We start from the raw sequence: 19,859 nt of genomic DNA, 5'->3' as shown, positions 1-19,859 counted from the left end.
TTTCCGAAATCAAACAAAGACGTTAACACTAGGCGTTGGCTTGGGGCGGACCAAGCTTGAAGCCTTTTGGATGAAGGAATTATTGCCAAGGCCAGTGAGTAGCTTTTTTTTCGAAAAGAGGGAATTCCCCGGCCTCTGCATCAGAATGATGCATACGGCCATAGGCCAGTGACTAGCTACGGTCGATTATTTTTGAACAACTCAGCTGGCGCACACCGTCCCGAACCACTCCACAGTCCACACCACTTTCCTTTCCATATCCCACGACTATATAAACAAGGCCATGCCCGCCTCATCTCACCACCCACAACAAGAGAAGCAGAAGCCAGCAAGCTAGCAGCTCTCTTATCTCGTCACTTGCAACGTAGTATAGTGCAGGGCAAATTAGTTTTGCCTGCATCCATAATCCATGGCGACCTCCATGGTTTGCCTGGCTGTGCTCTGCCTCATGTCACCGTTGCTCCTCGCCGGCGCTGTCCTCGGCAATCCGGGCTACGGCGGTTTGTTCCCACACTTCTACGATCACTCGTGCCCCAAGGCAAAGGAGATCGTGCATTCCATTGTGGCGCAGGCCGTCGCCAGGGAGACCAGGATGGCGGCGTCCCTCGTCAGGCTGCATTTCCATGACTGCTTTGTCAAGGTATAATATCTGCTCTACTCAATTCCTCTAGGCTGTAGTAGCAGTGTTCATTTTTTTTACATGTGTAGCAGTGTTCTTTACACTTCATGCTTCAACAAAGCTACGACGATTTGTAGGTTAAAGCATCTTATCTTATTTATTTCTAGTTGTTACTGCATTTAATTGTTCCAACTCATTGCTCAACATGAAGAGCTTTAACCTACAATTTTCCTTGCTATATTTGGACTTTATCTTATTTCACCAACATTTTCCCACAATATATATCTCTCGTCATCCGGTGGCTTTACACGAGTTTTATGTTCTAAAAGCTTCTCGCTAACCAATGAAAATAATGAGCCTTTTGCCTCATTAAAAGAACATCTTCCGACAATATTTTTCTTTGCTTTGGGTGTAGGGTTGCGACGCTTCTGTACTGCTGGACAACAGCACAAACATCGTGAGTGAGAAGGGGTCCAACCCCAACAAGAACTCCATCAGGGGATTCGAGGTCGTCGATGAGATCAAGGTCGCCCTTGAGACCGCCTGCCCCGGCACCGTCTCCTGCGCCGACATCCTCGCCCTCGCCGCACGCGACTCCACCATCCTCGTAAGTAACACTACTAGTGATTCTGCTTAGAAACATGAAACAACAAAGGATCCCGAGTGAAAACGAACAACAACAAAAAACCATGTGCGTGACTCTTTTGGGTCCAAACAAAACTGCAGGTCGGTGGCCCTTACTGGGAAGTGCCACTCGGGCGGAGGGACTCTCTAGGCGCAAGCATCCAGGGCTCCAACAATGACATCCCTGCACCAAACAACACCCTTCCCACCATCATCACTAAGTTCAAGCGCCTCGGCCTCAACATCGTCGACGTTGTCGCCCTCTCAGGCGGCCACACCATCGGCTTGTCCCGCTGCACCAGCTTCAGGCAGAGGTTGTACAACCAGTCAGGTAACGGCATGGCCGACAACACGCTGGATGTGTCCTACGCGGCTCAGCTGAGGCAGGGGTGCCCGCGCTCTGGTGGCGATGACAACCTCTTCCCGCTGGACGTGGTCACCTCGACCAAGTTCGACAACTTCTACTTCAAGAACATCCTGGCCGGCAGGGGTCTTCTCAGCTCCGACGAGGTCCTGCTCACCAAGAGTGCCGAGACGGCGGCGCTTGTGAAGGCATATGCAAATGATGTGCATCTCTTCTTCCAGCACTTTGCCCAGTCAATGGTGAACATGGGCAACATCTCGCCACTCACTGGGTCACAAGGGGAGATCAGGAAGAACTGCAGGAGGCTCAACAATTTCCAATGAGTTGCTAAAAGAATGATGCTTGATTTCTGTGTTGAACTGTATGTGGAGTTTGTGCATTTATTTTTAATAAGCAAGGGAGCCTTAGATGCTGCCTTGTGAGCTCTTGCTGAAAATCTTTCGTACCCCTTGTAAGTGACCGACCCAAGATTTCCAAAAATGATGTTTGGTCTAATCCAGGATGCTACAGACAATGGTTCGAACATGTCATTGTTTGAGCATAAAGAATGACAAGTTTGAATTTCATTATATCTTTTGAACTGAAAGTCTAATTTATATTTGTTTGCATATCTATTACGGAGTTTAGGGCATCATTGTCGTTTGGCTATTTATTACTCACAATTTTGCTCCGAATTTCTCCTCCCACGAGGAATGGTGGAACCTGAACATCGCCAGCCTTGATTTGCAAAGGAGAAAAAATTAAGCAAGGTCGTCATGTTATGTATGCTCTTTGGAGTTTGTGTAAGGGCATCTCTAGCAGACTCCTTAAAAGCTGTCAAACCCTTAAAAATTTCAGGTTTTAAGGTTTTGATCGAAAAAAGTGTCCATATAACAGATCCAGTAAAAGTGGTCCGACCCCTAAATATTTTAAAGGGCACCGAGAACCCACACCCGAGATCCATATATTTGAAGGCTCGAAGGCCAAACTGAGGGTGGCCCTTATACCGGTCAAACCTCGTCGGGAAGGACGCGCCGCCGCGTCCTGGTACGCTCCCCTTGCCGCGTCCGGTCGGTGACCGCCGATGGCAGTGGAGGTTCTCTCCTCCGGCGTGGTTGCTCTCGCTATCGTTCCTTGTTCCCGGCTGCTCCCTCTCGTTCTCGTCGGTCTCGCTTCGATGACCACGGTGAGGCGGCGGTGATGATGGCAAGATCGTGGTGGCACACGTTCGTGGGTGGCTTGTCTGGTGGAGCGCGTCGGACCGTTCGGGGTTGTGGGTGTTTGGCGGATGGGAGAAATCCGGGCCGGCTTGCCGGCACCGACGCGGTGACGCCCGTGGGCGCCATTGTTCCTTCCTGAAGGGCGTCGGATCTTCCCCTTCCCCACGCCCCTCCGTGTACCGGGGGAAACCCTAGGACCTGTCCGGGCAGCAGCGTCGTCGTTGTCGTGTTCCTTCCTGAAGGTGTTGCTTGGTATGCGGAGGTTCGAGGTGTCTGGAGCGAGGTGGTACATCTCCGGTGGGCGCAACGGTTTTGGGTTATCGTCGTTTTTGTCGATCCGATGCTATTAACTTTATTTTCTCTCTTCTTTCTCTTTTGTTTTTTTGGCATGCTTGTGTTGTTTGCCCTAGCATTGGACTCTTTGTTGTATCGGGCGCAACGGTTTTGGGTTATCGTCGTTTTCGTCGATTCGATGCTATTAACTTTATTTTCTCTCTTCTTTCTCTTTTGTTTTTTTGGCATGCTTGTGCTGTTTGCCCCAGCATTGGACTCTTTCCTGAAGCCTTTCTCTTAAAGGACGCGCCGCCGCAATTCCACCGCATACCTCACCGGAATTGGCCGCCGCCGGTTCGATTTGGGGCCGGAGAAGGGCGGGGCGAGGCGGCCGGGATGAGCGCCACCTCGAGGATGTGATCGGCTGCCGTTGGGGGCGTTCGGGGGACGGCGGGGAATGGGGAGGGGAGGCAGAGGAGGACGGCGGTGAGCATCTCTGAGAGGAATATTCATTTTTACAGTGCCGTTTGCAGGATCTGTTCTGCGGGAGGTAAAATCTACCCTTAAAACATGTTTTTACGACCCTAATCAAGGTTTTAAAGGCCCGCGAAATAAGTAGTCTGCTAGAGATGCTCTAAGGACTATGACAAAGAGAAGAGGAAGCGGGTCACCTTGCCGCAGCCCCCTCCCATGTTTGATCCGGGCACCGGAAATTTCATTGACAAACATCCTTAGAAGTGGCGGTCAAGAGGAGGGCAGCGACCCAATTGCAAAAATCTTGGGGTCTCTTTTGCAAAATATCAAAAATATTGTCCCCTGGCAAGGCGGCCAGCAAGCTTGCCTCCTGGGACGGCCAAAACATCACCACCATCGGGCGCACGACACTTGTCAGATCGGTTATTGCCTCCCAAGCAGTGTATGCCATCACACCTCTCATCGTGCCACCACGCTCTCTTCACAACATCAACAAATTGGAGAGGGCTTTCCTTTGGTCTGGATCGGATAAGACAACCGGTGTCAAATGTAAAGTGAATTGGAAGGTGGTTTGCCGCCCCAAGGAGTATGGAGGCCTTGGGGTTCTAGACACTGACAAGTTTGCTCGGGCCTTACGTCTTAGGTGGCTATGGTATGAATGGAAGGAGCCAAACAAGCTTTGGGTGGGGCTTGGGAACCCTTGCACGGAGGAGGACATGGACTTCTTCTATGCCTCAACGACCATCATTTTGGGCAACGGTGCCAAAACACCTTTTTGGGATTCCCCATGGCTTCTTGGGCGGAAACCGAAGGACATTGCCCCTTTGATTTATGAGGCCTCCACGCGCAAGAACTGGAAGGTGCGTGAGGCCCTCCATGGAGATGCTTGGATTCTTAAGATCGGTCGCAACACCATCGTCTCCGGTGCCCACATCCTCCAATTCTTCACGTTATGGATGCTTGTGCATGACCTACACTTGGATCAACATACTGACGATGACATTATTTGGAAACACGCCAACGACGGGTCCTACTCCGCGGCCACCGCCTACAAGGCTCAGTTTCTTGGACTGACACTTTCGCCCATGGACTTTATGATCTGGAAGGCTTGGGCCCCTCCTAAGATCAAGTTTTTTGCTTGGTTGGCTATCCAAGACCGGATTTGGACAGCCGACAGATTGGAGCGGCGCGGTTGGCAAAACTGTGGACTTTGCCCGCTTTGCAAACGTGTTGGCGAGACGGGTGCACACCTCTTCTACAAATGCCGCTACACCATAAGGCTATGGAACTCGGTCATCCTTGAATTTGGTCTAGCGCACATGGACACCTCCTCTTGGCATTTGGATGGATCCGTTTTGGAATGGTGGGAAAAGCGAACCTGCTTGCAAAACCCAAACCGACGAGCCTTGGCCTCACTTACAATGCTAGTCTCTTGGACGATCTGGAACGAGCGTAATGCTCGGGTCTTCCGACACAAGAGCGCACCGCCTCCGGTCCTTCTCCGTGCTATCATCAACGACGTCAAGCTTTGGGTTCCCGCGGGAGCTAAAAAACTCGGGTGTATTCTTGTGCGCGAGTAGTTGCCATGCTGGGCATATGGGTCATTTGTAACACTCTAAAACACTTCTCTCTTATTTAATGAATGAGGCAAATCTTTTGCCTCCGTTTCGAAAAGAAAAATATTGTCCCACCAGATACGATGGGCTTACAGTAGCAGGTAACAGCATGTAGGCATGCACGCTGTTTCCTTGAAGAAGAGTTGGAACACAAGTCCTTCCTGGAATTAACCTGCTCCTGGCGACATGTACGTAGGCCAAGCGTACGTGTCCCGTGTCATCCAGAGTTGGTACGTCATCCACTTTGACCGACCGGATTCGGTACGCGAGTCCAGACAAGTAGTGTAGGTTGAATGATCGACCGATCGCCCAAGCAAAAAATAAGAAAACCCGCCATGCCAACACAGTCATGCATGCACTACACGGAGCTGCACTAATCAATATTGCGGACCGCGCGTCCAACCAGTAAGTAACCATATTTGCTTATAACAAAAAAGTAGCAGCATTAGTTTGGAAGCAAAAACCTTTACTTTTGCCTATACGCGCCTACTTTGTTGGCAATGATTTCACATATGATGATTAATTACCTTGTATTCCCACGTTCTGCTCGTTGCTAGTTAAATATGGTTGGAGTTAAAGTGAGACCTCTGACGACTCCCCTGGTCTATTGCATGCTCCAACCTAAGCTTACGGAAGGTTCATCTTGGAGACGCTAAAAGTAAGACTAACAGCATGCAGTCTTAAGCCTTGGCTTGGGAGCGAGTTTTAAAGACTTGGGAGTTGCTTGATGGCAGAATTATTGCTGAAGCAGTTGACAACGGTGCCTAGCTAAGCTCAGCTACTCTACTCGATATGCCTAACAACCCTGCTGGCTGCTGCACCTGCACCTCACCGTGTCGGCGTCTCCTCTGCTGCAAACCACTCCTCTCTTCCCTTCCTTCCATCCTCCTGCCTGCTATATAAACCCACTCCATCTTCACTTCATCTCACCACCCACCCACAACAAGAGAAGCAGCAGCTAGCACCTAGCAGGTCTCTTCTCAACCTAGTGCAAAGCAACGTAGTTTCCTCACATCCATCCATCAATGGCGACCTCCATGGTTTGCCTGGTTGCGCTCTGCCTCGTGTCCCCGCTGCTCCTCGCCGGCGCCGTGGTCGGCAACCCGGGTTACGGGGGCCTGTTCCCGCAGTTCTACGACCACTCGTGCCCCAAGGCCAAGGAGATCGTGCACTCCATGGTGGCGCAGGCCGTGGCCAGGGAGACCAGGATGGCCGCCTCCCTCGTCAGGCTGCATTTCCATGACTGCTTTGTCAAGGTATCTCCATACTTTGAGCACCATAAGAATAAGATGCGCATTTTATTTGCTAACTTTAATTAGCTATTCCAACACATAGCTCAACGTGCAAATTTCCACCTGTTAGAATTGGAAAAGCTATCCTCAGCACAGCTGCATGGAAGAATCTGTACTCTAGGTTTTAGGCTAACTGTTAAACGGTGATTAAGCTATATCCTACCAACGTAGCAATAATCATCGATACAATGATTGCTCCGTTCTTCTTTCCACTGGGAGAGTGATTGATTAATCCAATGCAAGTACAATAATGCTGCCTCTGTGGAATGTTCTTGTGACAAATATGTCTCTTCCGACAATATTTTCCCGTTTTCTAGGGGTGCGACGCGTCCGTGCTGCTGGACAACAGCACCAACATCGTCAGCGAGAAGGGGTCCAACCCCAACAGAAACTCCATCAGGGGCTTCGAGGTCGTCGACGAGATCAAGGTGGCCCTCGAGACCGCCTGCCCCGGCACCGTCTCCTGCGCCGACATCCTCGCCCTCGCCGCCCGCGACTCCACCATCCTCGTATGTTCACCACCTTTCCTCTCCTCTCGCAAGCCGATCAATCAAGCCAGCACGTGTGACCCTAATTAACATGCAGGTCGGTGGCCCGTACTGGGAGGTGCCCCTGGGGCGGAGGGACTCTCTGGGCGCGAGCATCCAGGGCTCCAACAACGACATCCCGGCACCCAACAACACCCTCCCCACCATCATCACCAAGTTCAAGCGCCTCGGCCTCAACGTCGTGGACGTCGTCGCGCTCTCAGGCGGCCACACCATCGGCCTCTCCCGCTGCACCAGCTTCCGGCAGAGGCTGTACAACCAGTCGGGCAATGGCCTCGCCGACAGCACGCTGGACGTGTCCTTCGCGGCGCAGCTGAGGCAGGGCTGCCCCCGCTCCGGCGGCGACAACAACCTCTTCCCGCTCGACGCCGTCAGCTCTACCAAGTTTGACAACTTCTACTTCAAGAACATCCTCGCCGGCAGGGGCCTCCTCAGCTCCGACGAGGTGCTGCTCACCAAGAGCGCCGAGACGGCTGCGCTCGTCAAGGCGTACGCCAACGACGTGCATCTCTTCTTCCAGCACTTCGCGCAGTCCATGGTGAACATGGGCAACATCTCGCCGCTCACAGGGTCCAAGGGGGAGATCAGGAAGAACTGCAGGAGGCTCAACAACTTCCACTGAGTATTTGGATGTTTAATTGTACGTGGAGTGGAGTTGGTGTCATGTTCTGGTTTAATAAGCAGGTCCGTGGTTGTAATCTGGAATCCCCAGATCGTGTTTTGTGACGAACTAAAGATTTCTGTAAGGGATGATATGCAAGAGAAAGAGAAAAGTATGTGGTAGCAATGATGAAAGAACAAATGGTTTTCTAACAACATCTTAAAGTATTTGATCCTTTTCGAAAAATAAATCCTACTACTCCCTCCGTCCTAAAATAAGTGCCTTGAGCTTAGTACAAATTTGTACTAGAGCTAGTATAAAGTTGAGACACTTATTTTGGGACGGAGGGGGTATAATATTTAAGAATGTATATAGGCTAGTACATAATAATCCACAAAAGTTACAGCATAACCTTATGATTCTCAAGGGCTTTGGAAGTGAGATACAAAAATTATCACTGAGGAAATGTAACCTGCCAACAATCATTCAAGTATGACCACATTTCGTTTATTTTGACTTTCTTTTACCAAACAATTCATCAAAAGATCTATCGATGGTAGCGGTTGGTATACACAAACATCTAGCTAGAATCAAAACAAATTTGTAAAAGTTTACATGCTAGCTTCTTTTCTGCTGTATACTAGAAACTTCGGCAAAATAATTTACTTTCTAATGTGGGTCCACACATATCATTTTCTTCGTTACAAGCTGCGTGTAAGATACTCAAAACTGCGGAAGGTAATCCTCGACTCCTCGTAACAAACTTGCTTTGAACATTTCCCTAGGAAAAAAAAGCTTGCTTTGAACATTGTTGGATAAGAAATCTCTACCTCTCTACCTCTCTATCTCTACCTAATAATAAAGCATGTAGGGTTTCTGGTCGTACGTCGTCGCCTATTTTACAAAAAAGTCCCTCTGTTTCCGCGAAATCAACCCGCAGTCCCTATTAAGTGGATCTGGGAAACTATTCGTAAAAAAAAAAAAACTGGCGTCGCAGCGGTGGCCTTGGCCGGCATGGAGGTGAGCTCGCGGGCGTGCTTGCGGTAGGCAAGCCTAGCCCGCAAGTCCTCCCGCTGCTTGGTGAGGGCCTTGGCCTTCCTGCGCGCCTTGTCGGCCTCGGCGCTGGCCTTGGCGGGCCGAGGCGTCGCGGAACGGGCGGCGGATCTCGGCTGCTCCGCCGTGGATCCGGCCGCAGACGGATCGAGACGGGAGAGGCGGCGACCTCCATGGCGGGCTACGGGGCAGAGGAGGCAGGGTCTTGTGGCGGCGCTCGCCTGAGCTCCTGGCGCCGGGAGGATATCGGGAACGGATGAAGGACGGCGAGGGAGGTCGGAGAGGGGCCAGATCCGGCTCGAAGCTCCTGCAGCGGGCATGGTGGTCTTCCTGTTGAAGAAAATAGAGAGGGTTCAGAGAGAGATAGGGGAGAGATAGAGAGGGAGACAGGAGGCGGGCAACGTCGCAGTGCAGCTGCTGCTCACCTAGGCGACGATGTCGGCAGGGCCACCAGGGCATGAGCGGCGCGGGATCGGCCGGATCCGGAGCACGCATGGGGTGGCGAGTTGACGGCCAGATCAGGTCCATGGCAGGGGAGCTCCAAGGCAGGCGCCCATGGCGTCCTCTGGTCTTGACGGCCGCGCGCACTCCAGGTTGGGGGGTGGCGGGGGGCAACGCCAAGCCATTTGTGTGCGTTTGCTGGATGGATAGGAAGAGCAGAGCTGCGTGGTGATGTGAGGTGGATGGGGGAGAGGAGAGGAGGAGGACCAGCTGCGATGAGGAAAATGGGGAAAATGAGGAGGACCAGCTGCGATGAGGAAAATGGGGTCGAACGACTCGACCGGCAAGGAAAAGCGGATGCGCCGGGGGCGGTGGGCGGGTCCCACGAAAGCACGTGGCAGCCAGTTGACGCGTGTGCGAGTCGAGAGCGCCGTCACGATCCAGCGTCGCACAAACCAAACACTAGAAAAATTGCACCGAGTGCTGTTGGATGGCTATATGCGTCCTAGCGTTGATTAAAAAAATTCGGATGAACACCGATTATTTTATTACTTGATGTTATTTTTACATTATCAAATGTAATAATTAAGAGTGAATGAAATATTGAAAATCTACTCCTAATGGATTAATTTATTGCTTAATGTTGTTTTATCAGTTGGTAGGATTGCGTCCACTATTGTTTTGTCCGCTTTTATCTCGTCCTATTTTTTTCGACCCACCTCCGCCACCGCCCCTTCATATTGGTTTTGTACCCTTCCAATAAAAACTTTCATAATCTTTTCAACTTTCCTAACTAGCCACGTTACAAACCGGAAGGAACCAATGGCACATTACCAAACAATAAAATCCAGTTTTCTGCTAATTAGTTCCAAATCTCAACTTTCCTAACACAATGATCCGTACTTTCTTAACAATTAAATCGTTACTATTAAAGGAGAGTCCGTGCTGATGATTTGAGTTTGTTCCTATCCATCCCAGAAAATCGCCATTCAACTTACTGTGTTTTTGTATGGAAAATATGCTAGACAAATAGGACGTGATCTCTCTTTTTTTAATCAAATTAGGACGTGGTCTGATTTGATTGCACACGATGCGACATCATAAAAGGACCGTCGCACGCATTCCCCGCCAGACTTTACAGCGCCTTCCATCCTCCATGTCTACTACCACACCACGCAATACCTTCTCCCATTCTCTAGCGATTCCGCATTCCTGCAACACCAACAGGCTCGCCGCCTCCCGGCCGCTGGTCCTCCATCATAGTCTTCGACCCCTCCCCGCACCCCGCCAGCGCGACACCCGCTGCCCCGCTTGCACATGTCGGCTTTGCTCAACGTCTATGCTTATCCCACGGCGGAGCTCGCCCCGTCGTTGTCGGTGCCATGGTCATCTTTCACATGGAACCACCTCCGTCGCTGTCCGCCAGCGTCGACGACGAGCACAGCCCCGGGTACTCAGAGGCTACGCGAGGGCGATGCCAAAGAGTCCCGGTTTGTTCCTTGGTCGCCACCCTTCCCATGCGAGGGAAAGATTGCATGAAAAACAAAGAAGGCAACAAGGAGAAAGGAAATAGATGCTAATTGCATGAAAAACAGAGAAGGAAGGACAAAGGAAAGAGAGAGAATGGATGCTAATTATATGTCTCAATATTTGGTGCTCATAGGATAGGATGTGCGTGTGTGCGTTCATAGAAAAGTGTATGCGCGTATATATGAGCGCTTTCGTCTATATTGTGTTCAAAAAAATATTTGGTGAGGAGCTAATTAAAGGAAACAGCTTGCTGGTGTCGAATCTACACTTCTCTTGCTCTAAGCGCGGTAGCCATGAGGCCAATTAAAAAATAGTTTCTATGTACTGCACGAAAATGAACGTGTAACATTATCTTATACTTCCTCTGTTTTTATCTACTCCGTGTATTGGCCGGCTATTTCATGGGCTACAACACATCCATCCAATCCTTATCGCCCATTGAGGCTGTAGTCGCCTATCGCCCGTCCTATTTGATGCGGTCGGGGTTCATCTTTTGTAGGCCATTGTCCCAATTGAGTCGGCGCACCGATCGTCTCCGGACCACCGCCTTCACAGGTCAGGGCAGCCAGCAACTCCTCCATACGCGTCTCAGGCCTCAAGAGGCAGCCATGGCATCTCCTGCCACCGAGTCCGAGTCAGTCTAATGTCCGTCTGTCGTTGTAGCGCTGCCCGACTCCGTCTTCGTCTAGAAGGAGCCCGATGTCGGCAAGATTCTTATATACCATGGACTCATGTAAAATGTACATGAACAACATCCTTGCATTAATTGGTTGACCTTACATGCATGCAGATTAAGATGACGGTGGACCAATCTATTAGACTACTATGTCTTTTTTCCACTTTTCGACTGGTCAAAATTGCACAGGATGTAGGAACATGGTCGGTCGTCAAGGGCTCTGAGGTGCGATCCATCAACATGCTTTACTAAAGCAGCAGGGCAAGGAAGCGGTTAGTCAAGTAAAATTCTCATATTAACAAGATCTGCTACGCTATCATTGAACTGCAGCAACTCATTAACATAAAAAAAGTAGCTATTTTGATCGGTGTATTTTCTGTTACCTTTGCATCCAGTCATCTATATGTTTCTAATGCCAATGTGACTACAGTTTGATAGTGCCCAGTATGATCATGGCAAGCTCAATATGACCGTCTTTTTACTATATACTCCAAATCAACAAGGAAGACCTCACGATTTCCACCACATGCCGCATGACGCAAACCCGCCGCGCTAAAACCGCTCGCACCCGTCACCAACACACGAGGAAGATGACTCACTCTTCACCGTTTACTCTGTAGCGACGCACCTGCGTTGTGCTTATGATGAAAAGCACATCGTCGTGGGATTGATCAGGTTCGTCGTGAATAGATGGACAGTATGAGCATCATTAAATGGGTAGCTAGGAGCGTTCAAGGATTTCTCCCGTTGCAACGCACGGGCACTTTTCCTAGTGATAAACAATGAGAATAATATTATAGCTCCCCATTAACGGTCCAAATAGCAACACACAAGCTCTTCAAGATGCACAGCATTGATGTGGATGGTGGTTAGTAGAGATGGTTGTGAACCCTTATTCGACAGCATGTGCGTCTTATATTTATTTTTCTTCAGTTTTAAACAATATATAAGTCAAATCCAATGGCCTAGAAAAAATCAATATTGCTCGGCATGGGAGAAATTGCAAATAGCAACAAAAAAATCCCTCAAAAAATAGCAAAAAGATGTTTGCAAGGAGAACGCGCCGGCTGGCAAGGGGGTCCAGGGCTCGGCGCCTGATCTGGGTGGGGGGGGGAGGCGGCTGCTGGTGGGGCCAAGGGCACGCCTTTCTCGGCGGTGTGCTCCAACCTCCCTGCTCGTCCCGCTTCTCCCTCCCTGTCTGGCATTGAAGATCTTCCCCCGGCGGGCCCTGCGGCGCTCAAAAAGAAGAAGAAATCCTCAGTCAAGAAGTACTCCGCCAAGAGTCGTGCGTCTGGTGATTCTAGGCAGTCCACGGCTGGGCTCTGCCGCCGGCTGGAGGCTGACTTGGGTATGGCCTCGGGTCCGTCCTCTGCTGCGGCTTCTCCCAGTCGTGCGTGCCCTGTTCCTGTGCGTTCGCCTGCACGCCCTGTTCCTGTGCGTTCGCCTGAGTTCACGGCTCGCAAAAGTGGCCGTGTCTCCAACAGTGGAGAGCGGGTGGTCGATCGGGCTGCTCGGTGTGCTGCGGCTCGGGATCTGCCCCCTGCAGGTTCGTCCTCTCCTCCCTCCCCCCCCCCCCGATTTCCTCTCCTATTCGTTTAGTTCTCCCTTCTCAATCTGATGATCACTTGCTAAATATTTTAAACGACGTGGGTATTTGTTTAGATTCTAGTTTGGGATCTCCTTCGTCTATTCTTGGTATCATTAGGGCGAATGAAATCGCCCAGGCGGATATTGCGAAAGCCAAGGAGGCTAGGGTGGGCTTGGGTGCCCCACTGGTGGTGGCCGGTGGGGACGAGGGGGAGATGACAGGAGTCATGCTCCCTCTATGGCCTCTAAACGCGGGGTAGGGAAACGCTCAAAACCCTGCGTCACCCCGAGCAGGTCGAGTCTCCGTATCAAAAACTTGTCGTATAAATGAAGGCATTTTTCTGGAACATTAGAGGTTTCTGTGCTAGGGGGCGCAGAGACCAACTTAAGGACCTAGTTCGATCTGAGAATGTTGATTTTATTGGCCTTGTCGAGACCTTCAAATCTTCCTTTTCTGCTAGCGAATTATCGGCTATTGCTGGGATAGATAGATTCCATTAGAATTTTGTGGCCTCGACTGGTCACTCGGGCGGATTTTTACTTGGTTCCAAAAAAGATACTTTTGATTTCGTGGCTTTTGACCATGGCAATTTTTCGGCTAGCACGGTGGTCTCTATTCGTTCTCTCAACTCCCTGGTGGAAATCTTGGTGGTTTATGGTCCGGCTGACCATGCGATGTCTTATGCTTTTTTGGATGAGCTTAGTATTAAGATTGAATCTTGCCAGCTCCCTCTGTTGATCGGGGGTGATTTTAATTTGCTTCGATTTTCCTCCGACAAGAGTTCTCCTAACTTCTCGTGGCCCTTGGCTGATGCGTTCAATGCCTTCATTAGGGATATGGCTATTCGTGAGATACCTAGGGACTTCAGTTTGATGCTAGTCCTTGGCCGGTACACGTGATCTAACCATCAAACCCCCCCCCCCATCCGCTCAGTCCTTGACAGAGTTTTTGTTTGCCCTAGATGGGACCCTCTATTCCCTCATGCTAGTATTAAGGCCCTTGCCTGTGTTGGCTCCGATCACACACCCCTGATTCTAGATGATGGATCACGCCCTATGGGTGTCCCGAGGTTTCAGTTTGATGCTTCCTGGCTTCAAGTCGGGGGCTTCAATGACTTGGTGGCTCAAAAAATTTTGTCCTTCCTTTCTTTGACTCGTCGGTCTTTTGGCCCGATGGACGACTGGCATCAATGCTCTTATTTTCTGCGTAGATTCCTTAGAGGTTGGTCCAAAAATCATTTTGCTGAGTCAAGGCGTGACAAAGCAAGGCTGGTGGCTCAGATTGGCGTTCTGGACGAACGTGCGGATTTAGCTGGGTTGTCCTCGGATGAATGGCAATCCCGATATGGTTTAAAAGAGGCGTTGTTAGCCATTCATAGGCAGGAGGAAATTTACTGGAAACAACGCGGTACTATCAACTGGACCCTCAAGGGGGACTTGCCCACGGCGTATTTCTTTGCTATTGCTAATGGTAGACGGCGGAGGTGCTTTATGGATAGCCTTATTATTGACGGTGTCAGGACTTCTGACCCCCCGGTGATTATGCAGCATGTGGTCTCTTTCTTCTCGAACCTTCTAGCGGCTAAACCTGAGCTAGGCTTTAAGTTGGTTGCGTCCTTCTGGTCCCCGCGTGATCAACTTTCGAGCGCTGATAATGAAAGCCTTCTAATTCCCCCTTCGGAGGAGGAAATTTTCGAGACGATTCGTTCTGCCAATTATTATGCAGCGTCAGGACTGACGGCTTCTCCATTCCTTTTTTCCGGCAATTTTGGCCTCAACTAAAAGGCCTAATCTTGGCTATTACTCAAGGTTTTTGGCTGGGGACTGTAGACATCTCGAGACTTAACTATGCAGTGCTTACCCTCATCCCTAAAGTCAAAGGCGCTGACTTAATCTCCCAATTTAGGCATATTGCTCTCATTAACAACTTTGCTAAGATCCCTGCCAAGGGTATGGCTGTTAAAGTGTCCCCGATCGCTCATCGGGTCATTAGCCCTTTCCAATCTGCGTTCATTAAGGGGAGATACATCCTGGACGGGGTGCTTTGCCTCCACGAAATTATCCATGACCTTCGCAGCAAGAACACCAAGGCTCTGGTTCTCAAGCTCGATTTTGAAAAGGCTTATGATTCGGTGAGCTGGAGCTTTCTTCGCCAAGTTTTGTTGGCCAAGGGTTTTGATGGCGCGGTGGTCCACCGCCTGATGCAACTTATCACTGGGGGTCATACAGCGGTGGCTGTCAACGGTCAGACCAGTAATTTCTTCGCGAATGGTAGGGGTTTGAGACAAGGGGATCCGGCATCCCCCCTGCTTTTCAACTTTGTGGCTGATGCTCTCTCCCACATTCTGTCTCGTGCTGCGGCTGCTGGACACATCTCGCCTGTTAGTTCTCATCTCATTCCTAATGGCATCTCTCACTTACAATATGCGGACGACACCATCATTTTGGTTGAGCTTAATGATTATTCCATCACAAATCTGAAATTTCTTCTTCTATGCTTTGAAGCTTTGTCGGGCCTTAAAATCAACTTCTCTAAGAGCGAGGCTATTGTGACTGGGGTATCTGCTGTGGAGGCGCAGCGGGTGGCCCACCTTCTGAATTGCTCTCTCGGGTCTTTCCCTCTTAAATATTTGGGCCTTCCCATTTTCCCTCTTAAACTGTTGGCTAAGGATTTTGCCCCGGCTGTGACTAAAGTTGGCAATAGAGTTCTGCCATGGCGAGGTCGGTACAATTCCCAGGCGGGCAAGGTTGCCCTCACCAATTCCTGCCTTTCCTCACTCCCAATGTTTCTTATGGGATTCTATCTGCTGTCCGAAGGGACGCATTCGGGCTTCGATAAGCACAGGGGTGCCTTCTTCTGGAATTCCTCCGATAATAAACGCAAATATAGGATGGTAAAGTGGGATATCATTTGTAGCCCCAAGAGCATGGGGGGTCTTGGTATCATAAACACCAGAATCATGAATAAATGCCTTTTGCTAAAATGGTGGTGGAAGATTATGTCCCTCGACGACCGTCCCGCTTGGCTTAATCTCCTAAAAGCGAAATATTTCCCTTCCTCCAGCCCTATGTTTGCTACCGCCTGTGGTGGCTCTCAATTTTGGCGCCAGCTGGTTAGCATCAGGCCGGCTTTCCAGTCCCTTGTGAAGTTCGTTGTCCGTAACGGTAAGTCCACGCGTTTTTGGTTAGACTGGTGGGTTGGGGACACCACGTTGGCGGTGGCCCACCCGACTCTGTTCTCGTTTTGTGCTGATCCCGAGATCTCTATCTTTGAGCTCTCGGCTCAGGGCTGGGTTCTAGATTTCCGACGCTCTCTTTCCCCAGTAGAGTTGGAAGATTGGCATCGACTTATTGCCTGCTTCCCCCTGCTCTCGGAGGAAGAGGACTCCGTGGTTTGGCCCCACTCCTCTTCGGGGCGTTTTTCGGTTAAGTCGGCGTATTCGAAACTTATCGCTGGTACCCGCACGGAAAAGTTTAAGTACATTTGGTCTGCCCGCATCCCTCCCAAGATCAAGATCTTCCTCTGGCAAGCTCACCGTCGCAAACTTCCAGCGGCTGACCAAATTAAGAAGAGGAATGGTACGGGCTCAGACTCCTGCCAGCTCTGCGGTACCCTTGAGAATACTGAGCATATCTTTTTCCAGTGCTCTTTGGCTAAATTTATTTGGAGTTGCATTAGACTTTGGCTTGGGGTTAATTGGAACCCCTCCTCCTTTGGAGATTTGAGGCAGTGCATCAATTCCCTAGTAGGTCGTTCTAAGAGGGTTTTCTTGGTGGGTTGGGCTGCGATTTGTTGGGCGCTCTGGACTACTAGGAACAAGTTCACTATTGAACACATTTTCCCAACTAACCCAGTCAGTTGCTTATTTAAAACCAATGTCTTTTTGCAGCAGTGGAGATCATTGATTAAGGATGGGGATCTAGAGGCTTTCGACGATATGCTATCCAAAATGAAATCTACGGCTTCTACCCTGCTGCGGCATTCTAGGAAGACTCTTCCTTAGTGGTTTGGTTGTTGGTTTGGAGGCCTGCGTGCCATGTTAGGCCGGATGCCTTGTACCTGCACTTCTTATTCGGTTCTATTAAACTCCTGTGTTCCTTGGTTGGTTGTGACTCTGCCTGGTGGCTTTATTTATAAAGTCGGGCTATCGCCTTTTATCTAAAAAAAAGATGTTTGCATCACAGTGAGTGCGTGTTATTGATAATTGCTACTATGATATACCCTTTGGGTGTTCATGGTGCAGTGGTCGTGGCCAGGGAAGCAGAGACTCCTCTCTATCATGTCAAAAAAAAGTTATTTCTCTTCCTACTGTAGAGTGATCATTGACCTAGAGAGCAGAGAGGTAGCCTGGCCAGTTTGTCCGGTGACGATAACAAAGTTAGCTACTTCTTTTGAGGCAAAAGATTTGCCTCATCTATTAAATAAGGAGAGAATAGAGTTTAGAGTTTTACATAACCCCCTACACACAAGCGGCATGAAAATTACTCGCTCAAAATTACAGTCCCAAGTTTCTTTGCGCCGGCAGAAACCCAACTTTGCTTCTTCAAGAATGGATCTAAGAAGAATAGGTGGTGGAGCAAATTTTTGATGAAACACGCTAGCATTCCGCTCGTTCCAAACGGTCCACGAGATGAGCATGGTGAGGGAGGTCATGGCATGCCAGTTTGGCTGTCTGTTATTGGTTCGTTTGCCCCACCACTCGTTGACGGATTCATCAATATGCCACCCAGAGGTGTTGATGTGAGCTAGCCCAAGTTTCTCGATGATAGATCTCCATAGCCTAAGCGTGTACCGACACTTGAAGAAGAGGTGAGGCCCCGTTTCTTGTTCTCTCTTGCATAGTTGGCAAATGCCACAGTTAGCCCAACCGCGCCTCTCCAACCGATCGGCGGTCCAAATACGGTCTTGTAGAGCTAACCAAGCGAAGAACTTAACCTTTGGGGGGGCCCAAGCCTTCCAAACCATGCAGCCCATGGGCGACAGAGTCAAACCAAGGAACTGAGCCTTATACGCGGTGGCCACCGAGTAGATCCCATCATTCGCGTGCTTCCAAATGATATCATCTTCGGCTTGCCCATCAAGGTGGAAATCATGAACAAGCATCCAAAGAGTGAAGAATTCGCGAATGTGACCAACGGTGACAACGGTGCTGGGATTGATTTTGAGAATCCAAGCATTTCCTTTAAGAGCCTCCCGCACCTTCCAATTTTTTCTCCTTGAGGCCTCGAAGATTAACGGTGCAATATCCTTGGGCTTCCGCCCAAGCAGCCAAGGAGAGTCCCAGAACGGCGTCTTAGCGCCATCACCAACAGTGATAGTTGTAGAGGCGTAGAAAAACTCCAGGTCGTCGTCAGTGCAAGGGTTACCAAAACCCACCCAAAGCTTGTGGGGCACCTTCCATTCGTACCACAGCCACCAGAGTCGTAAGGCACGCACAAACTTGTCGGTGTTGAGTACCCCAAGACCCCCATACTCCTTGGGTCTGCAAACCATTTTCCAATTCACTTTGCATTTGGCTCCTGTTGACTTGTCCGTGCCGGACCATAGGAACACCCTCTCCAATTTATTGAGGCTGTTAAGCGTGCTTGGCGGCACGATGAGAGGCATGATTGAGTAGATTGCTTGGGAGGAAATGACCGACTTGACAAGTGTCGTGCGAACGATAGTAGTGATGTTTTGGCCGTCCCATGTGACCAACTTGCCAGCCGCCTTGTCCTCAAGGTATTGGAAGTCCACCTTCCTAAGTTGCCACACTGAGAGTGGCAGACCTAGATACTTCATCGGGAAAGTAGCACAAGATGCCGGCATGCTCTGAAGAATGAGATGATTGCATCGAATTGGCACGATGGAGCTTTTCTGAAAGTTGGTGTTAAGGCCAGTCACGTCCCCAAAACCTCTCAAGATGGACGCAAGGTTGTCGATATCTGTTTTGATAGGAGCACAAAAAACAGCAGCAGCATCCGCATATAGGGAGGTTCTCACCATGGGGCCTCGCCCACGAATCTTGTGAAGAAGGCCTTTCCGGGTTGCCAAATCAAGAATCTTATGGAGCGGATCAATCGCGATGACAAAAAGGAGGGGGAAATGGGGTCACCCTGCCGGAAACCACTACCATGAATAATGGGGCGGCCGGGGATCCCATTCAAGAGAATGCGAGACGAAGACGAGGAAAGCAGTGCGACAATCCAAGCCCGGAACTTGTCCGGGAATCCCATACGCTGGAGGAGATCCAAGATGTATTCCCACTTAATAGAGTCAAAGGCCTTTGTTATGTCCAGCTTGAAGAGCAAAGCAGGGGTCTTGCACTTGTGTAACCGCCTAGCAAAATTCCAAACGCACATGAAGTTATCATGGATACTACGCCTCTTGATGAAGGCACTCTGTGCGTTGGAGACAAGGTCATCCATGAGAGGAGCAAGCCGAAGCGACAAGACCTTGGTAATAATTTTGGCTAGGGCATGAATGAGACTGATAGGTCTATAATCAGAGATGCCTTCCGCACCCTCCTTTTTGGGCAATAGAACAACATTGGCGGAATTCACCCAATGAAGGTTGGAGGTTTGAAGGGAGTCGAAACGCTGGATGACCCTCATGACCGTATGCTTGATGATTCCCCAACACTTCTTGAAGAAGATACCCGTGAAGCCATCTGGACCGGGCGCCTTATCACTAGGCATCTCTTTTATGGACGCCCAAACCTCATCCTCCGTGATGGTGTTACCCAGGTCGCGCAAGTCGTGGGTCTCCACCCCAAGCTCATGCCAGTTGAAGCCTTTGTTGCTACTACCCCCCCTACTCATAACCTCGGAGAAATGGTCATGGATGATCTTCTCTTTTTCCTTGTGCTCAGTCACCCACCCATGCGTGTGTTTAATCCGGTGAATGTGATTCTTCCTTCTTCTGGCATTGATGCAGCGGTGGAAGAATTTTGTGTTTGCATCCCCATGCCTCAAGTTTGCCA

At 50.0% G+C, this 19,859-nt stretch overlaps 2 protein-coding genes across 2 annotated transcripts; both read left to right on the top strand.

Annotated features, from left to right (window-relative positions):
- The first annotated feature begins 317 nt into the window (after positions 1 to 317).
- Positions 318 to 2,176, top strand: LOC123069613 (peroxidase 72). Its single transcript, XM_044492504.1, has 3 exons — positions 318 to 640; positions 1,035 to 1,226; positions 1,346 to 2,176. Exons 1-3 carry the CDS (start codon positions 410 to 412, stop codon positions 1,928 to 1,930), a joined length of 1,008 nt encoding a protein of 335 aa, XP_044348439.1. The 5' UTR covers positions 318 to 409; the 3' UTR covers positions 1,931 to 2,176.
- Positions 2,177 to 6,086: 3,910 nt separating this feature from the next.
- On the top strand, positions 6,087 to 7,827 carry LOC123069612 (peroxidase 72). The gene is made up of 3 exons (XM_044492503.1): positions 6,087 to 6,425; positions 6,779 to 6,970; positions 7,047 to 7,827. Exons 1-3 carry the CDS (start codon positions 6,195 to 6,197, stop codon positions 7,629 to 7,631), a joined length of 1,008 nt encoding a protein of 335 aa, XP_044348438.1. The 5' UTR covers positions 6,087 to 6,194; the 3' UTR covers positions 7,632 to 7,827.
- The last annotated feature ends 12,032 nt before the right edge of the window (positions 7,828 to 19,859 follow it).

The sequence above is a fragment of the Triticum aestivum genome, chromosome 3B (genome assembly GCF_018294505.1).
Source record: "Triticum aestivum cultivar Chinese Spring chromosome 3B, IWGSC CS RefSeq v2.1, whole genome shotgun sequence".
Classification (NCBI taxonomy): domain Eukaryota; kingdom Viridiplantae; phylum Streptophyta; class Magnoliopsida; order Poales; family Poaceae; genus Triticum; species Triticum aestivum.
Note: the sequence above shows the minus strand (reverse complement) of the source record. Positions and strands in the feature narration are given on the sequence as shown.